Here is a 23,550-nt window from a genome sequence, read left to right as displayed (position 1 = left end):
AAAAATGATATTCTATTTTCTCAGGTAGTGCAGATTGAATTTTAAATGCTGGTCAAGATGACATATTGTGTTTGTTATTTATTGGGTAGAAGAAGGTGTTATCAGTCAGCCAAGGCTTTTTGTGCAGCCCTATCCTTTCAGATTTTTCTTGCATCGACGTATTATGTATGTTTGTTCTTTGTTGGTTTCTCTTGTCTTGTACTTTCTATATGTATGTTTTGTCTTCTCTTTCCGTGTCACTTTGACCTTGACTGTCCTGTGGTCTGGGGCTCCTCTGGCCTTCTGCTTTTTAGCTGCTCCTTAAGGTATTTATTTCAGTGCTTTGCCCCTTCCGCCTTTAAGCTTTCTCCATTGTGTTTTCATTTCACTGTCCTTGACCCCGAACACTTCAGATTTGAAACAAACACACAGGCGCATATATATTTTTTGTTATTTTGTGCAGATACACTCGAAGACGCACACACACACACACACACTCATGTGCACACACCTATGCTTCTAGAGATAACATAATCACAGTTTACATGCACCTTGGCACACCTACAGTAGATCCATGTGCACGCTCAACCATAGGAGAAGCTCAGGAGTCAATTAGGAGTCAGTTGCTGTGTAATTGGGTGAGATATTAGCTTTACTGTCAGTAAATTAAAAACTGATCTTGAGGAACGGCCATGAAAGCGAAGAATCCTGGTTTCTTCCCAAGTCCGCCCTTGTGAAAGCACTGTGACAGGTGGAAGCTAATGAGCAATCCCAACATAGCTCAAGTCAGAATCCTGATGAACATCTGGACAGATCGACACACATGCAGGCTAAAACTTAGAAAACTAAACACACACAAATGCTTCTGGTGACTGTGAGGCACGTGTAGCAGCAGAGGCAGGAGACATAACTCCACTGAGACTTGGAGTGACACTTCACACAACACATCCCTGCACAACAGGTGGGAGTTTAGTTGTTGCTAGAACAAAGAACAGAGTAAAAAAGACATTCTGTAAAAACAGACCTCTTCAAGGAGTAAACAGAAGCCAACTGAAGCAGGACCCTTGAAATCCAGGTTTTAGTTTCCCCAGCTCTCTCTGTTTGCAGAGACTGAAGGTGTTGAGTTAGGCATTTTAAAGCTCTAAAAAAATCTACTGAGATGAGGGTAGATTAAAGCAGGATTTTATTTGGAGGTCACGACTATATGTTCAGAAATATTTTCTCTATATAGGATTTTTGTCTTCTTTCATCATTACATTTACTGAACAAAGTATTTTCTCTCTTAACCTCACTTGAACATTGCTAATGACCTTTCAGAAATAAACCATGCACAATAACAAACAGTAGATTGTAGCAGGTGACGCCCAGTGCGCTACATCTGTACGGCTAATCAACCTGTATAAGACAGACAGGCACTGCTGCTAATTTGCACAGATGCTGTATAAACACCCCAACCCACCTTGGCCAGTATTTAGCAGCAGTCAGTTGGAGAGGGAAGTGTCAGCTCAGTTAATCATTCCCATTATTATGGATGGCTCTGTAATCAGCCACTGGGTGCACGCACTTGATGACTTTATTATCATATCGATGGGCAAATGTAGATTGCATGTGGCTGTATCTATCAAGGTTTTATTACGGAGATCTCTTCCATTGGTCCCAGGTTATTCATTCAAGTATTACGACCATCCCCTGCCTAATCTAAATATCAATCAATGACTGAACGAATTAACATGGAGCTGAAAATAACCTGCTGATGATTAATCTTTACTTTCCTTGTCAAGGGTGCTGCACTGAAGTACGTTCCCACCATTGTCAATGATGTCAAGCTGGTCTTCGATCCAAAGGAACTAAGGTAATTTTATATGATCTATTGCTTATTTGTATGCTCTATTGTAATTACAGCCTTGATTCCATCAATGTCGTTTTATGCTCAGTTTGAAGTATCGCATTAGAAAAGTTTGAAGGAAACTTTCAATTTCAAAAGGTTTTTATGCTCGTTTGAAGTGGTTTTCCATATATGTTCTGACGCAGTGAACCTTTAATTTGCATGACTGACCCGACAGTCCCCTCATCGCTCCCATGGCTCTATAACACATCCATGATCGCCCCACACAGATCTGATGTAACCTTCCTCACATTAATATATGTATCAAACAAACAGAAATATCATATTTCCATCCTGTTTTCTGCATTTGTTTCACCGATTGAGTTTCGACTGGCACACTTTTAATCTTCTGGTTTTCCGACTGGATAATTGGCACCACCTACTGCTTATCCCAATGAACCAACTCCTAATAATCACATCATAATGGTAATAGATAGAAACGAGCATTGATTGACATTTTCTTTTGCCATTTTATATAAAGTTTGAGATACATTTGGATGGAAGCTTGGCTACTGACATCTGCAGAACACAATTCTAATTTTGGGGAAATACAGTATATTCAATAGAGAACTTGGCATCCCGGATGATGCTACAGCTCTCTTAGCAAGCTATGCACTTTTTTTAGTTTTTGGTGAGACCTGACGGTAATTTGCATCTTTCTGTGAGTTTCTCAAATAGTGTGTTGCTGAAGAGCACCACAGCAGCTCATTAAAGCAAATGTTTAGAAATTGTTCAAATTGGACAAATAATTTCCCTCTGGGATTATTAGAGTATTTCTGATTCGGATTCTGATTCTGATAAAGGTCCTTTTGCTGCAGAATGAAAGGAGAAATCTTGCTTTTGTTTGTTTTTTAAAGAATCCATTTGAATTAAAATTTCATGTTTAGATGTATGCCTAACAAGCTGATGGGATGTAAAGACTTAGAAGCACCAATTACCCTTTTGTCTGGCTCTCTACCTCTGGCTGTTTTGTATTCAGCATTCAGTAGCTGTACTGTGATGGGCACTGGTTAAACATGCCCAGGTTGCCTTGGAAACCCACTGACTGCTCCACTCAAGTGTCCATTTCAGTTAATGTTGTCTAGTGTGAATGTCATCTGCTATAGCTTAATGCTTGTATTAATAATAAATGACTTTTGAAGTATCACATGCGGATCTTCCTGTGGCAATAAATGATATATTTATAATAATGTTGAATAAAATGGAACAGAAAACATGATAATCCCTTCTTATCATATTAATTACTTTTCCTTGTAGAAGTGAATTGACTATACATTTCAAAAGCCCTTTTTAACCTTTAGAACCAAAACTTCCCATGTATTTTTGGCGGCCAAAACTATTTTTGAGAACTGAGAGGACATTACATTTGTGACAAATGCCTCATGGGTGTGCCCTTGATTTTCTGTCCCATTTGAATGTCTTTAATCTGTTATGCTGAAAGGACACAGCACAAAAACAAAATAGAATAGCCTCATTTAATGCAACAAAATATTTACGACTATGTGAAAAAAGCTTTCCAGTTGCAAATTAGTCTTTAAAAACATACAGTTTGTTCTGATTATCTCATGATGAAATATGCGTCCTGTACACAGACAGTTTCATCAATAGGAAGGACACAGGACACGTTTGGAAAATCAGCAGGTTGCTTTTGACGAGTCTAATGTTTATGGGTAAACTGCTCTTTCTTGGGTCTATCTCGGTCACATAATCTTAAAATGATGTCATCATCACTCAAAAGCATCAAAAACTTATTGTATTTTAAGTACTACTTCACACAGCAAGGATTGAGGTTGTTGTTTCTACCATCTAGTTACTAAATTACTCGAAAAAGATGAGACAAGATGCTGACAGTATCTGTCTACCTCAGTTTAATCAATTTTTTCAGGGGAAACTGTATTGTTGCACATTATTTCAAAACTAATATTTTACCATCTGAAACACAATACAGTCACTGGGATCTATTTTTCTGGCAGCTCAAAGACTGGCATAAGTAGTGCTACTACATGTGGGTATTTTCCAGACATGGAAATGCGCTTTGCCTCTTCATTTGCAAGCACTCAGCAAGGAGCCCCTGCCATTTGCCCATGTCCAGCACCTGGGCAGCTGCCATTTCCACAGCAGATTCTGGGCCACACAGGATCACCAATCCCTGCCTCTGGCTTCCACTCCACCACTGTCACAGCCTCAGTGAAGTGTGGGAGGGAGGGTCTTTTGTCAAAGGTGGAGGACTTTCAGTCTTTCAGCCCACCTATTCTGTCTACAATGCAACATTTCTTTGTTCAGCTCTTTGAATTTCTTCTCAATTTAATCTGCCAGACTATGTCCGTCTCTCTACAACACTGAATCAGGTTAATTTCAATCGAATCAAAATGTTCAAAGTGTTCATTCCTGATTGTGTCATTCATGATAAGGCGCATAAAAAAAATTAACCAGAAACCTTTTTACATATTTGGATTTTAAAGATAATTGACTGACACTCACCTCCTGTACTGCACTGGCTCTCAATTTTTTTTGGTTACAAGGACCCCTTAATTAGGCTGCAGACCCGATTTGATAAGAAGTATTTATGTTGAATACCTGGTCGAAAGGTTGATTTTCACTTGAGTAACAATAAGGTTAGACAACATAATGAGTGCAATGCAACATGCTCTTTAGTGAGAACGTGAAAAAATCTTTTGTTTTCAGCTCTAATTCTGAAAGCTGTGGTCCTTATGAGCCCATTCACTTATCCATAAATCACAGGTCTGGCTCTTTTTTCCTGCCTGAGCAACGGTGGCATCAGCTGTTAGCTGTTAGCGCAAACCTTCAGTTCAGTTCAGTCGTTTTATAATCCCAAATGGGAAACTTGACTTCATGTCAGGGACACAAGATAAAAAAAACAGACACAAATGAAGTACACAAATAAAGTACACAAACGAAAAGTACAAAAATCTTTCCTGTACATGCAATATACAGAACAAAATAAAACACACACAAACAATCTATAAAATGCAAAATTAAATGTGTAGAACAAAGGAGTTTTTTCTGCTATTGCACTGAACCTGGGTACTGTAAATCTACGTCCCCGTGGAAGAGTTTCAAACTCAAATGAACCTGACTGAGCGGCTGAGCTGGAGGCGACTAAATTGAAGCCTTGGGGGTGTTGGTGTTTCATCCCCTGCCAGAACCTTTTCTCTCCTCCTTGAGCCTCAGCTTGCCAGCATAACGAGCATCCGCGATCCTCATTGAGGAAAAAACTGTCAGCTTTATGTGTGTGCATGAATGCGGATTTGTCTCTCAGGCTCTGAACTACATGTTGGTTGGAAAATGAATCATCAGTACAAAGTATTTAGTTGAATAGTGTGCATTGACATACAAGGTTGTGTAGAACGAGGTATCCTTCAGGACAACCGCTTTGTTAAACAGACAAGCAACATTTAAAGTCTGTTGAAGCCACTGGAGGTGGAGGTTACACACACCCACACCCACATTTATCCGAACCGATTAGACTCTTCTCAGAACTGTGTGGGTGTACAGACTATGCTTGATTGACATTTCTCTGACTCCACTGTCAGTTTTACTGTCTGAACTTGTTGGCACATAGACTTTTATAATGTTAATTGTATGAAGTCTAGAGACCTTAGCAAACGTCTTACGTGGCTCAGCCCAGCTTCATCCTTAAAAAAAAGTCTAATTAACCAGAACTGGACCATACGGATCAAATCTTTATCTTTATCTTAATCAAGTTACATATAGTTTGACAAAAAAAATCTTAGCACAAGGTCAATTTACTGGATATTGTGTTGCATTTCTCGTGGCTTTCATCTGCAGATGGAGTATGCTCAGGATTCAATTGTTATCACACAATCTAAGTATGGAATGTTGGTTGGGTGATGAATTGAGTGAACTCCATGTGCTGATAAAGGCCACGCGATACGGCTGAAAGCTTCAGAAAATTTCCAGTAAGTGATGTCGTGCTGAGATTTCTTTCCTCCATTTACCATTTGCAAGGTAACCTTCAAGCTCAAGTTATGTATCATTTTATAATAGCAATATGTATATTGTGATATACTGTGTTGCATTCTCTGGATTTAGTCAGGAAACATTTTTTATGGATTTTTAAAAACAGATTTTGGTTAAATAAGCAATTAGATACCTGACAAACGAAGGTACTTCAACACATAAAGGTTTTAAAAATTCCGTAAATCAATAATGTCCTTGTCATTGATTTGCAACATGGACGGATATCCTGTAATGGAATCAGAGCTAGCAAAATCTATCTAGTGAGCTGTTCTCAGAGTTCATCCTAGGTCAGTTCCTCTGGGTCGGTTGACACATCTCTATTGTCTCACGCTACGTCCAACCCTTGCCAGAATATCTGAAAAGTACCCGTGTGGGTGTGCGGGACCTTTTTAATTGCGTTGTGGATGATTGCTCGTGATGGGAAGCAGTCAACCAACCGAAGATGCCTGATCAGTTTGACCTTTTGTCTTCATTGTCCTCCTTCTGTCTCTGCAGCAAGCTGTTCACCGAGTTCATCCTAAAGGTTCCTCTGGGTCGCCTGGTGAAACAGAAGCTAGACTGTCTGATTGACATTGTCCACAGCGATCTCTTTACTCATCACGGTGAGAGTACACACACACACACACAAACTGTACTCACAGTTCTTCAGTGCATGCACCTTCTCTCACAGTGCAGTAATATAGGCAATCACACACACCAGCTGCCTCCCCTAGGCAGCCCTGTGTGAGCCCACAGTAAAGGTCATTGGTGAGGTGCAGTGGAAATCCCTCTTGTTATCTAAGACAGTTAAGCATCCCCACTGCTAAAATCACCTCAACTTCAGAATATCAGTATTCCCATCTTCCCAGCCTTCAAGTCTCAGCCCCTTCGTTTGTCTTTGTTTCAGTATTTAATCCTTTTTCCTGTTTTTGTCAGGTCATTTCTTTTCTTGTTTCCCTTTCCTTGTCTCACCCCAACAGCACTGCAATGCAACACTTTCATTATATACTTGGGCACCATACTATATAATATCTTGGCCATGGTATAGTGATGTCAGATATGAAGGGCAGGGATATAGGGATTTAGAGATGGTTAATGAGAACCTGCACCTCCCTTCAGCCAGTCTAGCCTGCGGCGCCCTGCAGACAGGGCCCTGCTCCAGTGACGGTCGAAGGCCAAGCATTTTGCTAGAGGCAGCGGTCCTCTGACGCCGTGTTAGGTTAGAGACCAACACGCTCACACGCATACTGTCCCATGGAAGTAAATTAAATGCAAAGTTCCTAACCCAATAAAAAAGCAAGAGTGATTTAATGTGGCTAGCAGGAACAGGACATGCCTCAGAGCAGCGGACTAATGTAAAGGAAGTGAACAACAAAATTATCCACTTGCACGGCTGCTCTCTGCCTCCGTCATCAGCAGATGTTGAGTTCTGCATGAATGTACAGAAAACAAATGATGAAATGGAACTTGGACGAGGTGTAATGGCACATTTGTCCTATTGAATAATGTTGGATATTGAAAATAACAGTGTAAATGTCTTTAAATTAATGATCCCGTCCTTTCATACTTTAGCAACATAAAATTGTCCAATTGGTGTTTTGGCCAGTTTAGTGAGTAACTATTGAAGGTGCTCAGTGCGTGGTCCTCTGGTCATTACTATTGATCTGTCTGTGTAATTGTGGAAAGGCGAGCCTCCCTGATGCTTGTGAATGGCTTTCTGATCAGCAGGAGGACTTGTTGCTGTGATGTAGATATAGCCTATCCCACTGCTCCGTTATCACAACAGCTCCACGCGCTGGTGTGAGGTTGGTGTGTTGTTTTAAAACTGTGCAAAATAAGTGATGGAGAAGGCTTAATTGCCAAGTCAAACTGTCCTTTTCACATCCGTATCAAGCTGTGCTCCACTTTGGAGATGTTTTGTCATGGACAATGACCACTGCGGTGAGCAAATGAGTTATCAAGGCAATTTTTAAGTTGGCTTAATCAGCTGTAGTAAGTCCGTATTTCCAAGAACTCATTATTAGATGCATCCTGATCCCCAGGTGGTCCCTGAAAGGTTCTTTTGCCAGCCAATCCCAAAGTGAAATGTACTGGAATGAATGCAACAAGACGCATCTACCTAGATGCTCAACATGGAGTTGTCTCCACACACTCATCAGTATGCATTTAATGTGTTCACTGATGGAAGTATGTTCTTTCCTGTAGGCTGCAATGCACAGTGATTCACATATTAACTGTTTCTAGAGGAATAAAAGCATGTCTCAAATTAGTATTTTTCACTCCCCGATGGGCTTAGTTCTGTTCAAAATGACAACTTCAGACAATAAGATGACATCCATTTCTCCATGGGTTTCATCTATACGATGGAAATTGAAATGCTGTGTGTTGGATGTGATTGGTACTGTATGCATACGCAATTCCCCGCTGCAGAAGAAAACTTAATGAAGTCAGAAAAGAGGGAAGTTTTTTATTTCTTTTTTTATTTATTTCAAGGCTGTGTCACCTTCACTGTTGACGGTATAAAAGGAGAGAACAGGACGGGTGCATAAATCACTTGCAAATGGGCTCATTGGAAGAGAACAAATATGTCAGCTGCTCTCCTGGTCTGTGTTAAAGGGGAAAATCACTGTAGCGTCTAAAATCTGTTTGCGCTCGAAGTTTGAGGAGAGTGCTCATGGCCTAGCTTGATAGTTCCAGTCTGCTTGTCCCGCTCCAACCCTGCTACTAGTGTGCGTGTGTGTGAATGTGTATGTATACTTGCATGTCCATTTATGCATTTGTGTGTGTGTGTGTGTGTGTTACCATTTCTGTGTATTTCGAGTTTGGTGTAGGCGCAAAAGGGGATAAGGATTGGACCCCTGTAAAACAAGGTATTAAAAACTCCACACAATGTAAGACACCCTCAGATAGGAGATTTGCCTCTGTGCTCAGGCTCTGGAAGATTACTAAGCACATACACACGTGTGCATGAAAACACAAATTTTTCGCTTTAAGCCGAATCAGCTCGGTGCTGTATTCCACAGCACCAAAAATATAAAAATATTTCAGTGCAAACATGGTCACTTTGTGTCAAGGCTAGCTAACATGTGGCAAGGCAAACAGTCATGATGTTTCTTTTTAGGTGTTTACCAGTGAAAGATTTATTTGAATAATAGCTGTACTGTAGAGCAGCCTGTCTACAATACTGCCATTAATCATAGGATGATATTCATGAATGATTTGTGGAGCTTTTTCACATCTTTAGTATCTTAAGTATCTTAAGTATCTGTCCATGCTCTCTGCAAAATGACAGGACATTGGCACTGATAATAAAAAAAAGCATCTTTGGGTAGAGCCACTACACCGAGGAGGACTAGGGTTGTTGCTCATGGGGCTCTACAAGTGGCAGAGTCGAGAGCTCTAATCCTTTGGTCCAAAGTGAAAGATCCTTTGAGCTTTCATCAACAGGACTCCCGAAAGGATATTGGGAGAAATTATGGATATGGTCCATGGTCATCAGAGCTTAAGTGTTCTTGATTTTGATGACCTCCTGCCCTGTCCTGCAGCACCACACTCAGGCCAGATTGTCAACTTTTTTACACAAAACACCTCAAAATATGCAGAAAATATTGCCATGAGATTTGTTGAGCCAAAATCCCCAAAGAGTGAACCCTTTTTTATTTAGATGTCAAAAACCTTTCATCTTGTGCCACCTATTTGCTTTTGTATGTAATGTGTGATAAAAATGTAATAGCTGGATTACTGTGAGGTTTAGTGAGCAATTTAATGATCCTTAGAGGATAAGCCTCATGTATTTTTCCGGTCACAATGTTACCTTTTCTATTGCACCACTCTTGAGCCAAAAAATTACAAAAATTGACATGCAAAAATGCGAAATTTTCATGCTTATCAAAGGATAAACTCTTTTGATGGCACGTAATGAGCATTAAACCCTCCCTGTTCTCGATGCCTCTTGAGTGTCTTTTTGAATATTCTTTTACAAAATCACACTGATGCAGCTACTTAGTGTGTTCATCAGTGTCATTTTATAACATAATTGCAAAATAATGATTTATCATTTAGACCCCATATTTAGTTGATATACTATCTTCAAGAAAGAGCTTCCTTGTAATTATTTTTACATTAGGATTATTAAAAGTAATTCAAAAGGAGTCCAGCAGCTATGAGGGATTTCCTAGATTCCTAGAGGAGAATCATCATGTAATTGAGGAACTAATCGATGCCTGAGTCATTAAAAATGAAATTTCAAATTCTCTGGGAGTCTTTATTTGTTAAATTTCTAATTACTACGTAATGCATTCATTACCGTTATATTACAGAGCCTCATCACGGTCTCTATGTGGAGCTCTGAGTAATGGTTAATTTTGTAATACTGGCAGGAAATGGAAACAACTTCTGAAGACATGAAGAGTGTGTGTGTGTGTGTTTATGTGCATGTTGGGAGGAAAGCCTAAACTTTTTCTTTCTTCACATATCTTCATTAAATCATTCCATGGTGTTCATTTTTACTTGTCCTTCCTTTAGAAAGGGGCCAGAAAATGTGAGAAAGTCTGATTGGATTCATGTTCAATACCTCTGGGTATTTCTATTGAAGAGGTCACCGCAGTTTGTGCTATTCATCATGCGTTACATCCTGCTGTTTATCATCTGGCCTTGAGCAGTATTGACAATTGGCAAAGCTTCTGTTTGTGTGAGTGTGTTTTGATGAGTAATGAAGTTAGATTTTTATTTTGTCCCAGTTGATGGGCTTATTAAAGCTGTAAAATGATCTGCAAAGCCGATTAATTGTATTGATTGTGAACTGAAATTCATTGCCATTTAGAGTAGTGGTGTCTTTGCACCGTGGTGTTATACCGTGGTGCTCTTTTTTTCTTGTTCTTTTCTTTTAATATGACATTACTATAATACTTTGTATTTGTGGGAAAGACTGTCAGTGGACTGCATGAGGACATTGAGAGATGTTTTATTTTAAACATAATTTTTTCTTCTTTTCCTTTCTTTCAGAGGGGTTATCAGTTTTTTAAAGTGAACAGGAAACCGTTATGTGATTGCTTTTTTTCTCCCCAAATCTCTAAAATACTAACTTAACCCCTAACCGATACTTCCCATCTTTTAAATTGAACCAACCTAACTCCAGTATTTGTCCCCAGGCTTTAAATATGAGCCACACACACATACACAAATGCCACTAAGATTGGAATCAGAAAGTTTAATAAAAAATATGATAATTTTGTGGCAGACAGCCTCCATGAGAATACTTTCCGGCTTATCGCTGGTGTCCTCCATGTCCAATTGCCAAATTCTCTACCCTCTGCATATGGAAATGTACTTTTTGATGTTACCGTCAACATCAGACAAACTCTTTTGGTTGGGTTAGGTAGGATGTTGTGTAGAATTTTAATTATAACTGTTACTTTGACAGAGTTGGAAAGAAGGTATTTTAGGGGCAAAGGGGACCTAAAGTATGTAACAATCTGTCATCTGTACATTTTTAAAACATATCCATGCTTAAATTACTAGGTTTGACATTGACATCAGTATAACTAGCACTGTGACCCACTGAGGTTAGCTGCTTTGATTGAGGAACAATATTGGAGAGGAATCAATTTCATGCTGATTTTTTGATACAATTAGCCAAGGTGTCAGATCTCTAGGTGGTTTGGTAATTTTTTCCAAGGGAGGTTTTTGATTGGTTGGCTCTGAAAATGTTTATGGCTCTGATTGGCTCTTCTACTGACAGCCGTGCAGTTGTACTATTATTTTGGGGAGCTTTTGCCACATTCAGTTTAATTAATAAACTCATTCTGTGCATTGTTTTAATTAAATCTTCCGAGCTGTGAGGAAGCCATTAACAAGCTTTGTGCGTCTTCGAGAGCCTGTTAAGAGCATATGCCGTGCTGCCTTCTGCGATCCATCATCTGCTCCGTGTGTTGAGCACCATTGTCAGTGTGTGTATTTTGCACTGTCCCCGCAGATTGTCGTGAGATCTTCCTGCCGCTGATGACAGACCAGCTGAAATTCCACCTGGAGAAGCGGGAGGAGCCAAAGGCATGCTGCCAGCTGCTTAGTGACATCCTGGAGGTGCTCTACAGGAAGGATGTGGTGAGGAACACAACTCTCAAGCTTTATGTACTTGTGTTTCCCTCTGGGAACAGGAGCATAACAAGGGGATTCACGAGTCCCCCCTTGAAGAAGAAACACACTTCGACTGTGGTTATTTTACTGAATTGCTACTAATCAGAGTGCTGTTCTTAATTTATTTTATTGGCCTGCATGCCCTAAAAGGAGCACATTTTATTGCACTGTTAATTTACTAACCTGTAGGGTTGGCTGTGCTCAGTAATTCATTTCTCAGGGTGGCTAGAGGCCATCTTCAACACCATGAATGTGCTCTAAGAGCACCGTGATCGGCTTTACCTCCTGGTGTTTTAGAGCCAGAGTACCTTATAGAAATGTGGCCTATATGAAGTCAGTCACAGAGCCAGTTATCTAGCCAGTCAAAGCTAATTGGTTTTTTTTGTCAAGTAATTGTTGTATAGTGTATAAATTGGCTAAAAAATAACCATAATTTTCCATTGCAAGTTCCCAGAGCCCAACGTGACGTCTTCAGATTGCCTGTTTTGTCTGACAAACAGCCCAAACACCCAAAGCATTCAATTTACAATCACAGAAAAATGAAAAGCAGCAACATTCACACTGGAGAAGCAGAAATTGTTCTCCTTGACAAATGACCATTTACAATAAAACAATTAATTTTCCAACTTGTTTACTTTTTGTAGATCAACTACTGGATTAATTAATCTACTTGTTTAGTTACTGAAATTAATTTTTCACTGGAGTCCACATCCCCCACACTCAGGCAGCAGCCTCAGACCTCACATGCACACATGATAACACTCCACCGCTTCACAAGTGCGTTTCATCCTCTTCCATGCCCAGACTCCCGATGTCCTCCCTCAGGCCCTCTCAGACTCCCCTCGCCATTGATCACTACGGCCTGGCCTCCCACACTCCACTCTGCTTGGGATTATCCACCTCACCCACTCGTGCTGCCTTTCACACTCCTTCTCTCTCTGTCTCTCATTTTGCTGATACCTCTCCCTGCTTTGCTCTCTCTTTCGTACCTGCGCTGCACTCATATATTTACATTCACACATTGATAAGGAAAGAAATAGGATTGGAAAGAAGGCCACTGTGGATTCCTCTGTCCACTTGAATTTCTCAGTTATCATACAAATTACACCCTGTTAGAAACAAGTATCTAATTCTGTATTTTCCCCTTACATAGATTAAATTGAAAAAGGTGGATTTTTTTTTTGTGTGCTAGTTTTGTGTAGAAAAAGGCTGGGACTTTTCTCTAAATTATGCAGTTTTCACAAAAGATGTGTCACACTTACTGCATTGAAAGGCAATATCTGTAACTTCCTCCTCTGATAGTTTATTCTCCAAGCGCTCTTCTGTGATTGTGTGAATGTGCACAGACTCGCGTGCACAAGGTCTTCAATCACAGAAAGAGCTGTGTAAATTATTGAAAGTTTAGGTTGACGCTGCAGAGCTCGGCCTGCTTAGAAGATTCCCCCCCACAGGCAGGTAGAGACAGAAAGAAACAGCCCTATACTCACGCAAGCTCACTCAAACTCACAAATAAGCAAGTCCAAGCAAAATTGTCCCACTTACTTCACTTATGACAACGATACAACTGCCCCATGGGTGTTTTCCCCCTCAAAAAGCTCAGATTCGCAATGTATACATCATATTGGCTGCATCAGTCGTCTTTGTCAGGTCTCTCAAAAGAAAACATCCTCAAAGTGTCTTCACAGTATCAAGTTTTTGAGGAGCAGTATTAATGTTTTTCATATCTACTGATAAAGACAAACAGATTCTTTGTATTTTAATGTCACAATAAGCAGGAAACACTTTTTACCACTTTGTTTCTTTTTTACTTTGAATGTCTCAAAACCCGTAGACAGATTTCAGTTTGGTGTAAAGTTGAGAAACAACTCAAGAAGAAACAAGCAGTTCATTTGTGGTGACCTATCACTACGTGTAATTCTTAAAATTAAAGGATGAATCCCCCCCTTAACCACTCTATTTAACATTGCCAAAAAATTTGCCTTTTAGAAGATTTTTTTGCCCATATTTGATGCTTATGTATTCTTTTTTGTGATGATTTGTGACTGGCCAAATGTATATGAAGAGCTATAATGTCCATCTGAATCACCAACAGCCTCTCAGAATTTAGCTTTTAGGGTTCTGTCTAGACTCAGTTTGCACTGATATTCAACTCCCAAAATCTGTTGTAAAACAGATGGTGCCACATATTTTAAAATTAGAAGTAACCTCAATAGCAGAGTGTAGTGCAGCAAAAAGAGAGTTTTGCAATCAGTGGTAAAACCTTCCTCTCCTCTTTTCTTCTGTCTGTAATGCTTTAAATGCAACCTTGTGTGACTCATGTAAATAATGTCTGCCTCTGTCAGACGTGTTTATAGTCATTGTGGGAAATGGAAAAGGAAATGAATAACTTAAGGTGAAAAAGCAAGTTGTAAAAATGAAAATGGATACACTAAATGGTGTAAAAATGTCTTCACAAAATAAGTCTGTGTGCCTGTATTTGTTGCAGGGTCCCACCCAGTGGCACGTTCAGATCATCATGGAGAAACTGCTGAGGACTGTGAACAGGACAGTCATTTCCATGGGCCGTGATTCCCCTCACATCGTGAGTTTGTCTGATTTTCTGCATCTATTAGCTGTACACCCACAACAACCTCACTTTCAATCTGTATTTTTTGTGCACGCACGCACACACACACACACGCAATCTCCAATTTAGAGGCCCCTGTGCCACAACCAGCTTAACTCCCACAGGCCCACTGCAACTCAAATTCCATTCCAAAGCTATCATTGAAGGTAAAGTCTACCTTGGCGGAATGCTTTCACACAACCTCAATCTGAGAGTGGCTTTGGTCTGCTCATATCGTTCTCTAGCCAGCTGTTTGTGTGCCGGACTATTTGTGTTTTTGTTTTGCTGTTTCATGATTTTTTTATGTGTGTGTTAGCCTGTTTGTGTGGCTGATCCCTCGCTTATTAGAACATTTCTGATTCTCTGAGCTGTAATCTAATTGGTGTACCTACCCCTCCACTGCCGTCAGCATCCTTTCCCCAATCACTCTCTTAGCTAGACCTTGGTAGCAATTAAGGCACTTATCAGTCAGCGCATAGATATGCTGTCTATATGTCTGTCTGATCCGTTTTCATGAGTCCAAAGAGTGCAATGAATGTCAACTTCTATATTCTTTGAGTCATGAATGTCAACTTCTGCATTCTTTGACTCGTTCTGTTGCAGCCTGCTTGTATTCATTAAAGCTGCATGTAGCTTGTGATGTGACTTTGAAAAATGAGACTTTGGTAATAAACACATGCAGGTTTTATGGTGGAGATTCCTTTGAGGGCACTTAAAGGTACTTTTACAGCCCACTTAAAAAGAGGTAAGTGATGAGAGAGACATTTTCTCTGGACTTCAAGTATGTATAGGAAAATGGCGAGTCATATGATACTGACTGTTTATTGATACTGTTACTAGTTGGTGTAGCATCCTTTCTCCTCCTGTCTCGGGTTATTTATCGTGTGTATGTGTTTGTGTGTGTGTGTGTGTGTGTGCGTGCAGGCACAGCACCCTCTCCATCTGTGGAGCAGCAGGAAACAGCATTGCCTGTTTAAATAGAAGCTTATCTGCTGTTATTACCAGTCACTGAGCCACACCAGCAGAGAGTGATTTAATAAAGCCAACGGTAGCCAGAGTTATCACACACTAATCATCCAGTGTGTGTTTGTGAGTGTGTGTGTTATGTCATAGTGCTATAATACGTCCACAGCACTCATCCTTTGTCCCCTGTGTCCTCTTACTCTCGTCTTCTTTCTTCTCTTTCTCTCTCACGTTTTCTTTCTTTCTTAGTAAAGTGATTTTGTATCGCAGAGATTCTCTAGGTGTTCCTGTCTAAAGGTATCTCAGCAGTCTGCCAAGGTAATCGTGTAAATGGATAGCCCTCTGTTGTGTAACAGATCGCCGTCGTGCATCACACTACGTAATGTAAAGCTAATGAAGCTGTGAGTTGAACTGAGGCCCCCTGCTGCTCCTTCTCTTCTAGCCAGTTGCCTGGAGGGGGTCTAGGACACCCACTAACTCTCCCTCTCTAGCTCTCCAGTCTATTCATTTTTATGCCAGGCGTACAGAATCTGCATCGTCCGGCCTGGCTCATTGTCAGAGAGTCCGGAAAGTCGGATTTGAAAAAGATGTAAGAACTTGTACCAGTTAGCTTTGCAGATCACACTCACATCACTCTGCAATTTTCCCTCTTATATTTTAGTGCAGCGTGGTTCCTTTGATCATGTATTTCAGATATGGAACTTACCTACCACTTTGTTTAAAAGGTTATCAACCCCCATGAAGGCAGCACATGCAGACCTCTCTGCTATATTATGCTAAGTGCATCCATTTCAGCACCCCCCCTGTGGTGTAGGTGAAATCGCGTTCCCTACTTCCAGCAGTGGCTGCTGAATGGCACGAAGGCAGACCAGCTTCCTTTCTGGTTAATGAAACTGCTCTACCCATAACCTCCTGTGGCCCTTATAGAAACTATCTACTTAGTATACATGTGCTGCAGCTGCCCTCTACCTTACTTGACTCCCTTATACACAGCTTGCTTTTATTGTCCCTACTGACCCCTGCCTTTTGTCAGCTGCCGCCTCTATAGGTAGCTAGGTATTGTACTTGACTGCCTTGACATTTCTAAGTACCTGCATAATATTTAGCATCAGTGTGAGAGAGGGTGTCCTTTTACCCAGTGGGAATTAGAGGTCACATCAAGGCTTTGTCTTTCTGAAAACACTATAGCTTTTACTCACATGCTGTACATTATACAGTACCGGGGACAAAAGCTGCATTTGAAGCAGGTCAAATCACTATTTAATGATCAATAAAGTTGGTGGGAATTTTTAACAGCTTTGAGACCCAGTTAAGGCTGCTAGAAGTGTCGTAGCTTTCTAATCAGAAGACTGTTGTTGCTGCCGCTGGGTACTGCTGCCTACTCTGCAGGCAGATTGCACGCCGCTGCTCACACAGCACCGCAGCCAACCACCGACCTTGTTCTTCTGAGTGGCAGCCTCTTACATTTAGATTTATGCATTAACGTTCTACTCTGTCTCCCGCCTCTCTCTCCCTCTCTTCTCTTTCCTTTCTCCCCTCTCCTGGTGGCGGTGGACACAGAATGTTGATGAGAATGATCACAGTGACGGCTTGGGGACGTCTATTTTGTTGTGTGTTGTCACTGCAGTGCTACGCCTGTTAGCAACTTAGACACAGCTTCGCCGCACATTTGCATCATTGGACATCCTAGCTATATCTTTATATTCATGTCCACCCTCACACAGGTTGAGATGAGTCCTTGTGAATACATTTACATTAGGATAGTAGCAGAAACATTTTGGCTGTCCCTGCTGAAATCACCAAGTTCTACCTTTGTGCCCTTGAATTACATTTACTCTAGTTTAAGCTTCCGGATGAGCCCTGCAGATACACATGGATAGGAAGCTGCAGCTGGAAAAATCTGTGTGTTACAGACTTGTTTAACCAAACCAATGAAACAAACCTTTGTGTTTTTCCTAGTCTGTCATGTTAGCAATACTGACCTTTGCATATTTGTTATGCATTATAAGCAAACACCTAAATGTCAAAATTAATCATAAAGTATACCTAACAGTCCTGAGGATAAATTGGAAACATTGATAGACAGTTGTGAGTTGGCTTTTCCTTAATGTTATAACCTATTGAACTTTTCATGGCTGTAGTTTTGAGGACTAACCGACTACAGGTTGCAGTGATGGTTGGTTGCAGTGCTTCACAGTTATCATGATGATTTTCCTGCAGTGTGCAGAAGGAGTGGAGTGGAAAGCTGCAGGGGAAGGACTCTGTTATTGATTGACAGTATGGGGCTGACCAGCTATAGGGGCCAGAGCTACTTCTTTGCTGCATGCACTCACTGACCGAATACAGTATATTGCAATAAAGCTGTCTCAGTGACGTCTATTCAGATGAGAATCCTCTCTTGTATCTTTGTCTCTCTGTATCACTCCCTCTCTTTATCTGTCTTTATGTCTGTTTCTGTCCAAATATTTCTCTCAGCATCTCCTTGCTTCTCTCTGTTTGTCCTCTCTCTCTCTCTCTCTCCCTCTCCCTCCCTCTCTTTTTCTCCTGCTGGCCAGAGTGCTGCAGAGCTCTTACAGAAAAGAAGCATAGTGAGATATGGCACTGCATCATAATGCCTCAAACATGCACTTATCACTCACTCGCTGCACCTCTACTCTCCTCTCCTGTGCACAAATTTTGACTGAGCATCCTCTTGGGTTTATTGACCCTGCGACAACTCATGTCAGATGCGTGCTCGCTGTCAACACTGTGTGAAAACCACTGGGACTCATGTGGTGATGCTAACCACCTTCAAACCACAGGAGGACTGCGGTTGTAGGGTGTAAGAATGCGAGATGTGAAGGTGTGCTGGGTGTCTTTTTTGTACCCTTAGTAATATGTTTTAGACCCTAGGGAAGCCCTGTGGAGATGGCCCTGCTATGGGTGAGAGGAGGGAGGGCAGTGCTGCCCTCCAGCAACATTAGTTCCTGTAGCTTCATGCATCCATGTGAGGGTGACTCTGCATCTCTGGGGCCTTTACTCAGAGCTTTGTCCCCAGTTTACCTCATGGATTCACCTCATTGCTGGTCTACGCCAACATTGGACAGATACACACATGCATGCCAACGGACAAACGTGCCAAAAAGCCTATAGACAGCATTAAAGTGGGGATGATTAGGGCAAGACTTGTGCTGTGAGTGTAAGCTTTGGATCAGAAGCAGGTTCTAAGGCAGGTTGACTTCCTGCACCAGAAGCCCTTTGCTGCTTATCCCTGTGTTGTATTCTGCTCTCGTATTGTGCCGCCCTACTACATCAAAGAGATGCAGAGCTGATTTTAGGTGGATTTTCAGCCTTGTCTCCTGATTGTAGAATTGATTGTTTTGCATATGAATGTTCAACCTAAGCCTAACTGAAATCCTAAATTACGGGGTTGGTTCCCCTAAATTTCAAAAAAAATATTTCCTCACTTGCCCCATTGAAGCAGCCATGCAGATAGTTTAGGTTTTGTTCACCCAATGCAATTGAGGTGGATAACATTTCATTTGTGGTGCTCACAGAAGTGAAAAAAAAAGCTGCTTCTCTTTCATTCATCTTGACCCTGACTCTGGATAATTCACATGTCACAATCCAGGGCAAACACAATCTAAACTTCTGCTAACAGCTAAATACGATTAGAAGTGATCCAATATCTTTTTTTTTGTTTTTTGTCTCTTGGTTGATCTGACCCTTTTAACTGGAATTCGCCTTGATGAAAGTAACATCCTTGTAATGCCTGTAATGCTTCGCAAATGATACTCAGTCTTCTTCAGACTTTGAGAGCTCTGTAGATGTCTGTTTTTATTTTTCATATTTTGCATATTAAATATCTTTATTTTTTAATTTTAAAAAACAGTATAAAATACACAGTATTGCACATAATAAATCAATTGCACTTCTTTAAGGTACAGATAAACATCTATCTCTCTTGATGCTACAGTATAACTACTGAAAGAAACCAACCTGGCATGTACACGAGTGGAGGTGTGAATCACATGTAGCCAACATAAAGCAGCATGTTGGAGCTTGTGAAAGTCAAACCAGTGATATCAAGTAGTTTGCTTGGTATTGTTGTGACAGTAGATAAAGATACTTCTTTTATGCCCTTACAACCACGTTGGCGCTTTTCCTGTCTTTTGGGGCAGTGTTTTTGGCATTGAGGGGTTCGGTTTTATGCTCCTGCAGGCGTTGTAATGTAATGTTTTTTCTTATACATATTGGCTGCTTTCCCACTCATTAAAATGGTATTAGCCCTATTTGATGCTATACGACTAATATTTATATATAGTTAATGCAAATATTATTTTGGCTGTACATATTCTTTGAAAACCTGTATGAAGTCACTACATGAGTTTTTACTTTACAGTCGAATAGATGGGAAGCAATGAGCAGAAGCTATTAATTCAAAGAAAGGGGGAAAAATATTTTTTTGTCAAATTTCTTTAAAAGCTAGAAAATATCCCGAAAATACGAGGGTTGTAAAAAGCATGCAAGGCTACACGCCTGCCCCCCTGCACTGTAGAAGCCCTGATTGTGATCAGAAGTGGCACATTCTTTCAAGCCTTTCTGGCTTGGTTTCAGTAGCTATTGTAGTAGCTGATGCAGGATACTGCAGCAATGCAATCACAGCTATCTTCTGTTACCTCCCATGTGCTAAGAACCAACATTATTTATTATACTCTTGACTGAAACAATAAAGGATCCCTTAAACTTTTATTTTTTGTCTGGTACACTCTATAATGTTGTACTGATGAAGTTTGACTGTATGGATTCCCTCTTTTCTTATTATTGGGTTTCAATGACCATATGTATTGTGTAAGAAGTAAATTTGATGTATGAAAAGGAATTAAGAATCAAAAATCTTTTACCTTCTATGCACTGTAGTTTTTGAAATGCACATCCCCCTTCACAGCAGCTGAAATAAATATATTCCACTAAACCTTAAAGTGAATGTATATAGATATATATTTATATAGAAAAAAGTACATTGAAGTCTAGCTTTGCAAATGTTATTAAGAAAATAAGTGTTATTTATTCATTCTTTACTTCAAAGTCAGTTGATTCAAGGAGACATTTTAGCAATGGATAGAAAGTGGATCATAGAATTCCAATGAACATCTCTGACTTCTTTGTCCTTTAGGTCTCTTCTTTAGATATTATGAAAGTCTTCACTCTGACATGGTTAGTAGGTGATCTACATGTGTGAGTTAATACTCAAAATAGTTCTTTTTAATTATTCTGGAGAAAATGTATCCTGAACAGTGTTAATTGTGCTTTGCAGTACGGTGATATGCTGTTGATGTAGACCTCAGAGCATCGTTGTTGAATTGTCAACCTCTCCTGGAGGCTGGGAAGAAAGTCCCAACTGGTGAATAGAAATCTGACGGTCACTGAACCATTATCATAGAATAGGACCCCATAGACGTCAGCTAGAAAAATATATGCAAATAGACAGAGGGAAATCAAATTTCGTCTTCTCACCTTGCTGATCTCCAAATATGTTGCCCTGGTGTAATTTCACACCCTGTTTGAAGAAATTAGTTCAAAATAACTCTGAATCCATTTTTGGTAAGCATGACATTTTGAATTTTCCATGGAATCCACACTTGTGTCCCATTACACATCCTGTCATCTCTGGGAAGGGGTTCAGTATCCATTTGTGGAGCTCTCCATTAATACTGATCACCAGGCCTACAAAAAGCCAAGTAGATGTGATAAAACAGAAGACGATGGATAAACCAAACAAATATGGGCGCCCAGATGGGCACATAAATCCTGTGCATCAGTAGTAGGGGAAGAGACGGTCCTGTGTTTTTCACAAGAACCAAAGTTTCCAGCGAGCGTGCTTCTTGGAGTCAGCTTTGGACTTGCGTTTTGGGGTGGAGGTGAAGGCCTCCTGGGGGTAAGGCAGGGGGGGGAAGTGGCCATCCTCTGTAGGGCAAAGCCTCTTCATCAGCGGCTGCAGCTTGTCCTCCTGCTGCTTGAAGTCCAGCTCCACACTGCAGCAAAGAAACAGTCACACAATCAGCTCAAACAGTAGCTAACTGCTGCATGCAGGTATTAACATCACTTCATCCAATTGCTATTATAATACATGTTAAATATCTCTCATGCATTTTATTGTATCTTAGTAAAAAGCCTCCCTTTTTTCTACTGCTTTCTGTGTTAAATTGCTGTTGCTGCTTGCTGCTATTAATGCAACTCAAACTGTATGATCACATAAGTCACATTAAAGCCCACCAAGCAGTAATAATTTGTGGAGGATTTTTTATTGTGAACCATTTGCAATTTTACCAATTCATCAGCATAAATTAATCGTGCTAAACTAGTATAGCACACGACTATGTTATTGTTGTGACTGAATAAACGCAGGAGAAATGTGAATTAGAAGAATGAAAGAACTTTGAGGTAGTAGTTATTATATTTTTTTGCACCCTTATTATTATCATTATTATTATTTTGTTTTTAACCTGTTTTTTATTTTGAGTGAGCCCTGGCTGCAAACCTAGCCATCATTTGTATTCTGGATTTTACCTTCGTCTACCGTGTATATTCTTTCTCCATCGACACTGAAATCATTCACGTTTCTTTTCTCTTCACGCTTCTTTTAATCTTGACATGTTTTGACTGTCACAGTCCCCCCCCCTAACCATATTAAGTATCTACGGTGTGGCCTGTTCTCACTTGACCCCTGCACAGGCATCTGTCACAACACTGCTCAGCCTGGTAAAGCGACCTACATTTCTCACTTACTTCATCCTTATTCCCAATAAAATCTCTTATTTATTGAATCTGCTTGCCCACTTTGGCTGCTGCCTCTGCCGTCACTGTTGTTTTTGTTATTTGCATTCTCATGGTCATTCATAAAGCGAGAGGGGAGCCCATTAGTATTTTTCCCAGTGAGGAGTGCTGGGTCAGTGGAGGGAGTGTTGATCCGAAGATCATTTGCTTTGCTAAAGCTGAGATCGGAGCCAGGGTACTGATGTTAGCCTTTTATGATTTTAGTTTATATCGTTGCTTTGATCCTGGCACCAAATTTACAACATCAGCATAAGGTAATGCAGACACAGACTGATGTCACTTCTGGGATTTTTGTACACACATCCACAAACACATCTTTTCCTTCTCGGTGTACTCCACGTTCCCCCAGGGTACTAAAGGATTTATCTGGATCCAGCCATCATTGTAATCCCATGCCCGCGCACATCTGACTGCTAGGTTCTGTTAAGTGAGACTCAGATTACAGCCTCAGCTGTGGTAAGTGTAGGGGGACTTTAATCTGCTAAAGCTTCTTCCAGCCACTAGCCTGAGTCGGGCTGCTGAGGACTCTAACGGTCAGACTTACATAATGGCAGCACGATCCACTTCATGAATACTGCAGTTTGCTGGCTAAAATCTACGGTTTACCACTGTGAGAGATTATACAGTGTCAAGGTGAGCTGGGCAGTCAGCCACTGCTCTGATTGAAATACAAGGAATCGGTAATGATAGCCTGCTGCAACACTAAGACCCTTTTTTGAGGGACAAGCATTGAAAATGTACATTGAATAGAATTCCATCAACAGAAGTACTGGATGTTGGTAATGATTAGTGTTACAGGTGAGTTGTAGGTGTAGATTGTATATACATATGAGGATTTGAGGATTTGAAGGTGTGACATTTTCAAATAAGGTACCACAGTAAAATATGGCAGCTTTTATTACGTACATTGATGCTTTTGGCATTGATTAGAACAGAACAGACATAAATGTGGGTGTCTGACAGTGACTCAAGTGAATGTTGGGTGCTGAACCAGACACTCAGCACTTTGCATTTGTTTGAGTCAGGCCTTTACACAGGGGCCAAGAACACTGCAGCTATTAGCAATAAATCACAGGCTGTTAATTACAGTGGTATAAATCCACTTCACTTTGTGTGAAGGCTGTCGGAGTTTGTGTGTGATGATGTTTGTCTGCATGTGGAAACAGTAGTATATATATATATATAT

General features: G+C 40.5%; 2 protein-coding genes across 3 annotated transcripts in view; one reads left to right on the top strand and one right to left on the bottom strand.

Annotated features, from left to right (window-relative positions):
* dock1 (dedicator of cytokinesis 1) overlaps nt 1-23,550 on the top strand; it is a 168,131-nt gene that overhangs the window by 51,819 nt on the left and 92,762 nt on the right. For both annotated transcript variants that reach the window (XM_035664062.1, XM_035664070.1), the window contains exons 24-27: nt 1,761-1,831; nt 6,362-6,468; nt 11,820-11,947; nt 14,466-14,561. In XM_035664062.1, coding sequence (XP_035519955.1) covers nt 1,761-1,831; nt 6,362-6,468; nt 11,820-11,947; nt 14,466-14,561 — 402 coding nt within the window. The remainder of the gene's footprint in view (nt 1-1,760; nt 1,832-6,361; nt 6,469-11,819; nt 11,948-14,465; nt 14,562-23,550) is intronic.
* Nucleotides 21,379-23,550, bottom strand: part of LOC118329783 (inhibitory synaptic factor 2A) — a 17,705-nt gene continuing 15,533 nt past the window's right edge. Inside the window, exon 3 of the mRNA XM_035664084.1 lies at nt 21,379-21,562. Within this exon, the coding sequence (XP_035519977.1) occupies nt 21,379-21,562 (184 nt within the window). The remainder of the gene's footprint in view (nt 21,563-23,550) is intronic.

This window comes from Morone saxatilis, unplaced genomic scaffold, assembly GCF_004916995.1.
Source record: "Morone saxatilis isolate NCDOM2014 unplaced genomic scaffold, NCSU_SB_2.0 Contig1, whole genome shotgun sequence".
NCBI classification, from domain to species: domain Eukaryota; kingdom Metazoa; phylum Chordata; class Actinopteri; family Moronidae; genus Morone; species Morone saxatilis.
This window is presented reverse-complemented; position numbering and strand designations above follow the sequence as displayed.